The sequence below is a fragment of the Etheostoma spectabile genome, chromosome 16, assembly GCF_008692095.1.
Source record: "Etheostoma spectabile isolate EspeVRDwgs_2016 chromosome 16, UIUC_Espe_1.0, whole genome shotgun sequence".
NCBI lineage: Eukaryota > Metazoa > Chordata > Actinopteri > Perciformes > Percidae > Etheostoma > Etheostoma spectabile.
The window spans coordinates 18,357,101-18,367,034 of NC_045748.1; the positions used below are offsets into that span (position 1 = coordinate 18,357,101).

Below are 9,934 nucleotides of genomic sequence, written 5' to 3' on the forward strand. Positions count from 1 at the left end.
TGCAATAGCAGCAAGTGCAGGATATACAATGGTTCCATAAGTGTAAGACATGAATAAGTACTGAATAAATATAGAGATGAGGGATATTTCACAACGTTTTGGTCACACAGACCTTCCTCAGGAAACGTTGTGAAAACAAATATTGCTAGTAACCTTTGCCGTTACTGACTCACCTGCCCCAGAAAAGAGGTGTGCAAAATCGAAATTCGAGTGAATCGATATTATTTGTAAACCATTTATGACAATACATGACACCACTAGCAGAAAATCACAGTTTGGTTTGGCTTTTCTTACAATGAAGTGTCACACGATGAACTGCAGACATGTTGTACATTAACAGATAGAACGTTTATTGACATTGGATGAAGGGACACAAGAAAACGAAATGCATGGTCCATGCTTCTGTTGCTGTCAACCATCCCTATAGTCATTATTGTTAGTGGTCAGTGCGCTGCCTTGCCGTCCTAATCCTCTTTTCACCTACAGGATAAAAAAACAACTGAAAACTGGAAGGTTTGCCAGATCTAAAGAAATGTACACTAATTTCTCCCATAATCTCCTAGGAGGAGCGTATACAATCATCACATGCAGGTGCAAGGTTATTGGTAATGTAAATGTGCTGTATTTATATAGCGCTTTTGTAGTCTTAACGACTACTCAAAGCGCTTTTACATCTACAGGAAACATTCACCATTCACACACATTCATACACTGTGGCCAAGGCTGCCGTACAAGGTGCCACCTACTCATCAGATAAACACACACACACATTCACACTCCGATGCGCAGCACCGGGGGCAACTCGGGGTTCAGTGTCTTGCCCAAGGACACTTCGACGTGGGACCGCAGGGCCAGGGATCAAACCATCAACCTTCCGATTGGCAGGCAACCGCTCCACCACTGAGCCACAGCCGCCCCAATCAGCATAGATAGAAAAAGAAAAGAGAATTGCCTGCAGATTGACTCCAAACCACTGGACAATGTTTTGATCCTAGTCGGATCCTTGTCAGGTCAAAATAACTCCCCTGTAGGTGCAGGAGGACGATAGTGTTACAAAGGACCTGTGCTGTTGTCGAAATGAAACAGAGTGTTACGGATACTGAATAAGAAAGTTTGAGTGTTCATTATGCGTAACAGATATGCCATTGAGATGTGTTTTGTGTTGCTTTTACAGGCGCAGGTGGTTTATTTGCCATTCAGAAGGTTCTCCAGAGGAAGCTTCCTTATCCTCTTCAATGGAACCTACTCATTTCAATAGGTCAAAAAATGAAACATGAGCTTTAAATACACAAGCAAACAAACACGCGAGACTCCCTAGCTACCCATTACTTCCTCCCAGCTTACCTGTCCCCTATGTAACCTTGCCTCTCTCTTCTCTCTCAGTGGCGTCATCAGTGGGAAGTTATGCAGTGACTCGCTGGGAAACGCAGAAATGCTCAGACCTTTGGTTGCTACTAGAAACAGGAAAAGTGCCGGACAGATCGCCACCGCAGGGTGAGTACAGTGTGTGGCTGCAGACTCGCCATCTCTCATGGCTCATAATGGAAAGTTAGGAAATGTGTATGTTGTCGTGGCGATAACTGTCCTGTTAGATCATCTTTAAACAGGAGAAGCAACAGTGTTTTGTGGAAGTAAATGCATTTTTGTTCTGGGCTCAGTATTCTCAGCAGATTTATCTGTGCCAGCTCTCTTCCTCAGTCATGATGAACCAGATGTTAATGCTCTATGTCTGTCTCTGTGTTTGTCTTTCAGCGTCTAAACCAGTGGTGTCAGAAGAAGGACCTGAGAAGACGAAATACGGCGATGTGATGGAATAAACATTGTTTGAAGCAAACTTGTGTATACACTGTATAGAATTACACCTTTTCAGAAAATGTACTAGATATTCAGATACGCCATTTATTAACTGTAATCCTAACCCTGGACGTGAGATAGTAGTTTTCAGTTTCAGAGATTTGGGAGCTTTTGAATTTCATAACGGCATTACTGTATGGATAAACAGATGAGTTTCCCAAATCAGAGGTCAGGAATTAGTTTGGGTTTTTAGGGGGAATCCGATGTTAAGCTTGTGATCCGGTATTATTATTTGGATGCGTTTGTTTGACATGCAACAGACTTAACACTGAACCGCCAAAACCAGCCACTAGCTGTCACTGTGTACCCCATAGGGTTAGCCCAAGCTGTGTGTTGTTCTGGTGGCGGGTCAACCAAACCAGTAGATGACCGGTTTGTGTAGTCAAGCGTATGATCTAAATTACACATTGATACTTTTAATTATGTATTCCTTGGACTGCAGCAAACAAATCATCGTGGAATGATTCATCCTTTGAAATAGATGAGCATTCATAGTTATTTAATAAAATGCTCCGGGCAGGAGTGTAATCCACATGAAAACTATTTACTGTTGTCAGTTTCAGCCACTGCCTGTTCATTCATCCACTTCCAGTTCAGGGATGTTCTCCTGCAATATCTCAGGATGACTAAATATTTGTTTAAAATTTATTTCAATATGTGTGCAAAAAACATAAATTCCATGAGGTTAGTTGCCATCTTATAATGGCAGCATGAGCAATAGGTTAGGTAGATGAAGAGATTTGGACAATATTTGCTGTTTTTTTATTATTCAGTTCAATTGCGTTTTATAGTGTAAAGTGATAACAGAAGTTATTTCAGGACACTTTACTATAATTTACAGAGACCCAAACAGAAAAGTTTTATAAAGAAATTGTCATTGGATTTGAACTGACTAAGAAGATCTGTGGACACAAACTCTTTATTTTGATCAAAATCTACAACTGCTGCCCATGGTTTTTCTGCAGAAATGCTCAAAATGCATGTTTTATTTTAAAATTTTAAATGTGCAAAAATCTCTTATAACATTTAAACTGTCGCCACAAAATCAATTTTTCTGCCCCAAAAAAGCTAAATGTGATTAAAAGTCTGTATTATTTTTTTTTTTTTTAAACCATTGTGAATCTAGGTTATTTGCTGAATTGATGCCTGCAATAAGGTGTTAGTAACATAGAGTCTGTACTATGCAGTGCAGGCCATTGAAACAACAATAGAGTCTTTCAAGCCTTAACACTCCGACCAAAGTCCAGGCCCTTGATTCACTCAGAATAAGCCAATTCTGAGATTCTAATTCTATTGCTGCAATAGGAAACTTTTTCTTTTCTTTTTACAGCATTTGTTCCACCCCCACACTTGCTTCTTCTCGCTCCCATTCTCCCACTATGATTCAAATCTGATTTAACGTCTCCAAGATTTGAAGGTTTTGAATTCTTTCTCCATCCAAAAAAACGAGACGTCATGAATTAAATAAGCTGCCATATCCATTGTCACATGCACAATGATACTGCTGAAGGAAAAGACTTTAGAGAAATAAAGAGCAAACCGGCGATAATGAAGGAAAAGATTGTGTGTGTGTGTGTGTGTGTATAACATGACAAGGACTGACTGGCCAGTGGAGTTGAGGACTGGCCTTTTGGCACGCTTGGCATCAACTTGCATGGTTATAAAGCCTAAAGAGTGTGTGTGTGTTTGGCAGCAGTGCACGTGTGACAACAAGAGAAAGATGAGTGCAGGAGTTGTCTGACCCTGTGAGTCAAGTGAGCTGAGCTGAGCTGCAACTGGACATTGAGTGCTCTCCTCTTTCTTTCACTTTCTGTCTTTCTTTGGTTATGTAACGATCAAGCCAGACATGCAAGTCCAAAAAAAGGGCCAAAATCAAACACAGTTCACAGCAACACTATTATTGGGTTTTTGAACATCTGATCTATTTTGCCTCTCTGTTTAGCCTAGAGTCATGATCAATTCAAACAAATTGATGTGTTAACAAGAACAACTGGTGTGTGATTGACTGTCAGCGGGAAGTGGGTGACAGCACATGTTTGCGGGGGATTTATGGATTGTGTGTCCTCTCTTTCAGCCTCTTCACTCATAATGAAAAATGTACAGTGCATTTTTTACATATGGAAAATGTGTTATTCAATAACAGGAAAAAAAACTGCAACATGCATTAGGCAGTTGGTAAATTACAAAGGGTCCTTTGTGTGAGCGTGACGTATCGTCAACATTAATCGCTGCTAAAGGTTATGCAGATGATGACAGGATGAGTGCTCAAGTCTGGGCAGGTTATGGATAATCATGGGTCTGAGCAGGGACAGATCGCTTCTCTCGTGTGACTCATTGCCAAAGAAACAGTGTCCTTGAAGTGCCAGAAATGGTTGCAATGTGTTTTTCAATCTGTTAAAGTTGGATTTATGTGTGTATATGGGTGACTGCACGTGTCCAGCCTGACTGAGCATAAACCTTGATTTACATCACATTACGTTATATCAAAGGTGATGCATGATGAAAGGGTCTTTGTAAGGGAGGAAGAAACACAGTTAACACTCAAGATAGTATACATTGTCAATGGTTTTACTTGATAGTAGCCTCAGTTGGAGGAAGGTCTATTGTGTAATGTATTGCCAAATCAATTAGTCAAAGTTTTATGCTTTAATTGTAACTTGTTACATATCAGTGGTTGTGTCTTTGAGATATCCCCACATGAAATGCATACCATGAAGTAACTCAGGTATCTAAAATGGATAACTTCCATAAAAATGGCAACTGTATACACTGCTTGATACAGGCTTCTTGATATATCGGCATTGAATCACAAGACCAAGCAGATACAAAATATAGCAAGTGGACACAATACCATGAACACTGTATAAGCTAAGGCAATAGCTCTTGTTCAGTTTTTTTTATTACAAAGTGGCGTTGATCACATCATTTTGAAATAACCATGTTTCATTAGCTTTACAATTAGCCTGTATGTAGGATACAACTGTGACATTTCTTTTTATATTTTTATAGAAAATAGTTCACTGTCATTTTTGCCATCAAATCACTGTGTTAAAGCGATTTTGTTTATGTAGTATTATTGTTTTGAACAGGGATTTTACAATGAACAATAATGGTGGGCTACATTGTTTAGGCCTACTCATTAAAATTACATATTCCATTCCATTCCATCCAAAGTTTAGGTTATTGAACGTGGTGAAACAAAAGGACTCTGTTTCCCGTCATGGCTGTGTGGGGCTGTAAGGTGATAGTTTATCCAGCTCTTTCTGATTATGTGGAGGGGGGTTATATCCAGGCTTTATGAATAACGTCTCAGCATTAGTAATAACAAAAGCACAACTCAAACTGGAGCCTACATCAGGTCTAGACCAATGAGCTCTGAGCTCGTGCACACAGCGGCCAATAGCTGGTCCCGGGGCTCTTTCGCACAGCCGTTTGAAGGGCGGTCCTCGGTAGAAAAAGGAAAGTATGGAACACAGGCAGCAGAGTTTTGACGGGAAGGTACACGGCCTAAAACGGTAAAACACAGGACGTGTTTGAGGCTAAACATCTTCAAAAGGATATGTAATTTGCTGCTTAGTAGCCTAAGCCTGTATTTCTTTTATTAATCTGTATTCTCCGCTGTGTGTTTGTTTAAAGTCATCCGACTCGTGTTGGTGTGATTTTGATTGATTAGTCAGTGAAGATTATCAGTAACGTTACATTCATGGCTTTGCTAGCGACCGATCAGGGCTGCAAACTGAACGGGACGTCGGCGATTTACGGCCGAGTTGGACCAAAAAAAGAAGTGTTTCAAGGCCAGACGGAGGGCTTTAAAACTGGCAAAATGCAGCCAAAAGAGACGGAGTATTCAACAGATGGCCTGCCCAAAGCTTTTCTGCACAGCCTGAGGACCCTGTTTGACATTTTGGATGATGGTGGACGGGGCTATGTCCACATCTCGGAGATCGAGAGCCGCTGGCAGGGGGCAGACACCCGGGAACTGCCCGGCGGGGTGCTGGGCTGCCTCAGGAGGGTCACTCCACCGCATGGCTGCCTCACCTTTGAGCGGTTCGTTGCGGGTCTGCGTTACTCCATGCTCAACCCGGAGCACAGCGCCCTTTTCAAAGCCCAGGCTGCTGTTCACCCACAGCAGGCACCAAAGCAGCCCCAGAAACCCGCACCGCTGTCTACATGCAGTGTTGGGACACGGGTTGAGAACAAGGTCCGTCCGCTGGGACCGAGCAACGTGACAAACACCCAACAGCACCGGGAGTCGTCTCTGCAAAGCCGGGCCAGGCCAGAGGAGGGGCCTGGGTACCCCGCGTGCGGACCTGTGCGGTACAGCGCGGGCTTCGAGAGGCCCGGGCGAAGTTTGGAGCAGAATTCCGTCGCTACAGGGGGCGGGTGTTACCGGGCCACCAAAACCACCAAACCCACACAGCCCCAACAGAGCCGGGTCAGGTCCATTGAGTCGCTCGCTCTGGAGTCCCCGCAGCTCCAAGGAAGTAAGTACCGAGCGTGTGTGAGGGGGGTTGGGGACAGTTCACAGAGGTTATGGAGGACTCATGTCGATTAAACCATGTCTGTCAAAATTCAGATCAACACACACTCAAAAGAAAAAGCATGTCATGCAGTTGTGTCTGCATCTCACCACCTTCCTTTTATCGATTGCAATTAAGTTAGCCTCTGTTATCTGTTACCGTTCCGTTCTTTTTTTCTGGTAATGTTAAGCTCATATGTCATGTCAGGAAACAGTGAAAAATACGGTAACACTTTACTTGAAGGTATCTACTTAAAAGTGACATGGTACTGTCATGACACAGTCATGACACTTGACCCCTAACCCTAACCATAATTTGTCATGAAACCGAATGAAACTAAAAGAAGCGTCACATCATAAACGTTTATGACTTGTTTATGTTTATGGTTCATGACAGTGTCATGTCACTCTTGTGTAGATACCTCAAGTAAAGTGTAACCAAAAATCACGAAAGTCCAGTGAGGTCTTGAAATTGCTTGTTTTGACTGACCAACTGTACAAAAGTCAAACATTAAATTCACAATGATCCTCGTACAATTCCATTCCCATCCCACCTTAAGAATTTATACTTCAACTCTTTGTGCCTTAGTTTTTAGAGTTGCTGTTGACTTAAATCAAAGACAAACTGTTATCTGGACACCAAAAAATGTGCATGAACATGAGTTAGAAGCATTGACTGTTAATACTACTACTACTACTACTACTTCGTCCCTGCATTTCCACCAGAACACAGAACAAAATACTTTTGAGACGGAATTCACATGAGAAAGCCAATTGATTGCTTGCATAACTGAGTTGATATGTCCACTACAGTCTTGCCAGCTTCAATCTCATATTCTAATTTAATTGGATTCAGTGATCCATATTGTACACACAAGTGCAAAATGTCTGCAGAGTGCTTGCATTTGCATGTTAGTATTTGTCATCCAGAGGGAGCCCTACAAAGGTAAAATGGTAACTTTAAAAGTGAGTCTTTACGTGAGTCTCATCTACAACAGTTAATGTTGGTTTTTGTCAACACACTTCTCGGGTATCAGTATTATGTCACAGCTTAAACAGGCCCTGTTTAAGGGCCTCTGAGTTAACTTTGGGTGGCTAGTTGAATAATTGCTGTTGTTAACCCCGGGTCAGGTCAGAGGTTGTGTCAGAAATTCCTACAGAAATGTATCTTGAGGGTTTTCACCCTCTCAGTGGGGAACAGGGGATGGTCATGTGTATGCATGTTCATTTGTTCAGTGTTTCATTGGTGAGCTGGATGTAGGTTGGAGGAGCCACTGCTGAGAAATTCCCAGTTTGCCTGCTCATTAATACATACAGGCTCTTTCACTTTAGTTTCTCTTGCGCTCACAATCACACAAGAGTTATTTCACATCCTCTCTCTCTCTCCTCTTTCTCTCTCTCTCTCACTCACTCACACACACACAACTAGTCTGTCTGAGTTTGCTGATCTCTGTACAGCCAGGCCTGTCTGGAACTATAAGAGTGACACTCGCACAATTTCTCTGTTGAGCCCTCTGGGCTTTTACTGCTCAGACCACTTGCACTTGCATTGCATTAGTACAGTGGTTTTCTTTAGATAGATAGATGGATAGATGGACTGATACGCTATATGGCCAAAAGGTCACATACTCTTGTTTACATTTTTCATTTTTTTTGTCTGAAAGTTTAATGCTACAATATACAATGACAATGTCCTTGTGCACCAAGCAAGTCCCTGGAAAAAAGGCTCTCTGAATTTGGTGTGGTAGAACTTGAGCCTGCACCTCAACCCCGTCCAACACCTTTGGGATGAATGAATGATTGGCCAGTTTATAAAATCTTGTGGAAAGCTTTACCAGAGAAGCAGGACTGTTATAGCAGCATATTAATGCCCATAGTAGTGGAATCAGATGTGATCAGTGCATCCAAAATTCACTTATGTGTGTAATGTTATGTCCACTTACTTTTTTAGCAGACCAGCAGTGTAATCTGTCACATACAGCCAAACCCTTTTGGATTAGGCCAGATTACATCAGACAGGCCAGGGCTCACTGAATCACAGCAGTGGTGAAATCCTCCCCAGCACCCTGGACATCACCACAAAAGCATTTCACTCTCCTTCACTTTCTCATGGTTTTGGTAAAGTAGCAGGGGTGTTCTTAGGTCCAAAAATTTGATAATAATAAAATACCGTAGTTGATATGTGGGAAATACCACAGAACAAATACCATTGTGATGCTTTGACACGTTTACACACAATTCGGAGGGCTTGGAGTTTAGCCTCCACTTTATCAGACTTACATCTTTCAGCTGTGATAGAAAACCCTCAGAAACACAAACTCAAACTCCACACAGAAATGAGCAGAGATCGATTGAGAGTTGAAGGGGAGCCGGGTAGAGAAATCTTTTAATATGTTATATTTGGAATAACTGAGTTGAGTTTCAAAGTTCGTTCTTGAGCTTGGAAACGGCAGCTGACAAAACACTCTCTACGTAAGGTCTATTTAGCTTTGGAGTTTTCGATCTTATCATGATCCTCCTAGGCAGATGGGGTTTGCCGAAGTGGATAAAAGTCTGACTTCTCTTGATCACAACAATACAAACATCCAAACTTTTTTGGGAAACCCGGACAAAAACAAAACAAAACAGAAAGTAGTATTTAGGTTGTTTTTTTAGTGAAAGTATTGTTAATTTAAAACAGTTGTCTTTTTGTTGAGCTGTCTGAGATGTTCTCTCTACAGTGTGCTTAAGCTCAGATACTTTGCATATTTCTATATATTTCCTCAGTCAAGGAAACATCAGACTCATTTGCAGAGTACAGCTCCCTCCTGTGGTATACACTGGCAACTCAAATGCATTATGGGGCCAAATTATTGTTTTGTCTGTAATATTGTTGTCTCTGTGAAAATATTTTGCCCAGTTTTGCATGCCCTTTTTAGGACATTGCAATTTGAGCGTTTCCCCTCTGTTTAAGGGAAAAGACAATTCTACATATTTGACAGAATTATTGTGTGGCATATATCTGTCATTGCAAGCCTCAAAAGTATTTTCCCTACACTGTTATCACAGTTAGTTATAGACATAATCCATTATTGTCTACTGATGTTACTTGTCGCTGCTTTTTTTGTTTCTGCCTTTTGTCTGTTGTCTGCTGTGTTCAACCTCAGCTATGTTCAGGAAGTGTCTTTTTTAAGAGCAGATACAATAAAAAGGGGAGTTCATTTCTGACTGATTGAATTTGTTGATGAAAACCATGTGTAGCAATAACTCATAATAGTGAGGGTATACATCAAGAATCGATTTGAATCGTTGTCAGGATGATTGTAATCAAATTCAATTGTAAGACCAGTGAAGATTCACACCCCTACCCGACAGTCTTGAGATTGATTAAGTCTGTGTGTTTCATATTTGTCTAGGTGTTGTGAAATCAAGTTTACCAAGATCTCAGAGCGAATCAGCAACAGGATTTACTAGCGGATCCAGGCGACACGGGCGGAGTCGGGAAGAGCAGAGGCGGCATACCATATCCAACGGAGTCGATTACGGAATGGTTGGTACACACACACACACACACACACACAC

The 9,934-nt window shown here is 41.6% G+C and overlaps 2 protein-coding genes across 3 annotated transcripts in view; both read left to right on the forward strand.

Annotated features, from left to right (window-relative positions):
- Nucleotides 1-2,799, forward strand: part of tmem141 (transmembrane protein 141) — a 3,719-nt gene extending 920 nt beyond the window's left edge. Inside the window, exons 3-5 of the mRNA XM_032539383.1 lie at nucleotides 1,175-1,258; nucleotides 1,384-1,494; nucleotides 1,753-2,799. Of these exons, the coding sequence (XP_032395274.1) occupies nucleotides 1,175-1,258; nucleotides 1,384-1,494; nucleotides 1,753-1,817 (260 nt within the window). The 3' untranslated portion in view covers nucleotides 1,818-2,799. The remainder of the gene's footprint in view (nucleotides 1-1,174; nucleotides 1,259-1,383; nucleotides 1,495-1,752) is intronic.
- Nucleotides 2,800-5,287: 2,488 nt separating this feature from the next.
- The window catches only part of sapcd2 (suppressor APC domain containing 2), a 13,836-nt gene continuing 9,189 nt past the window's right edge, over nucleotides 5,288-9,934 (forward strand). The window contains exons 1-2 of one of the 2 annotated variants that reach the window (XM_032539379.1): nucleotides 5,288-6,338; nucleotides 9,769-9,902. In XM_032539379.1, the coding sequence (XP_032395270.1) occupies nucleotides 5,558-6,338; nucleotides 9,769-9,902 (915 nt within the window). In that variant the 5' untranslated portion in view covers nucleotides 5,288-5,557. The remainder of the gene's footprint in view (nucleotides 6,339-9,768; nucleotides 9,903-9,934) is intronic. The other variant, XM_032539378.1, reaches the window with a different exon arrangement.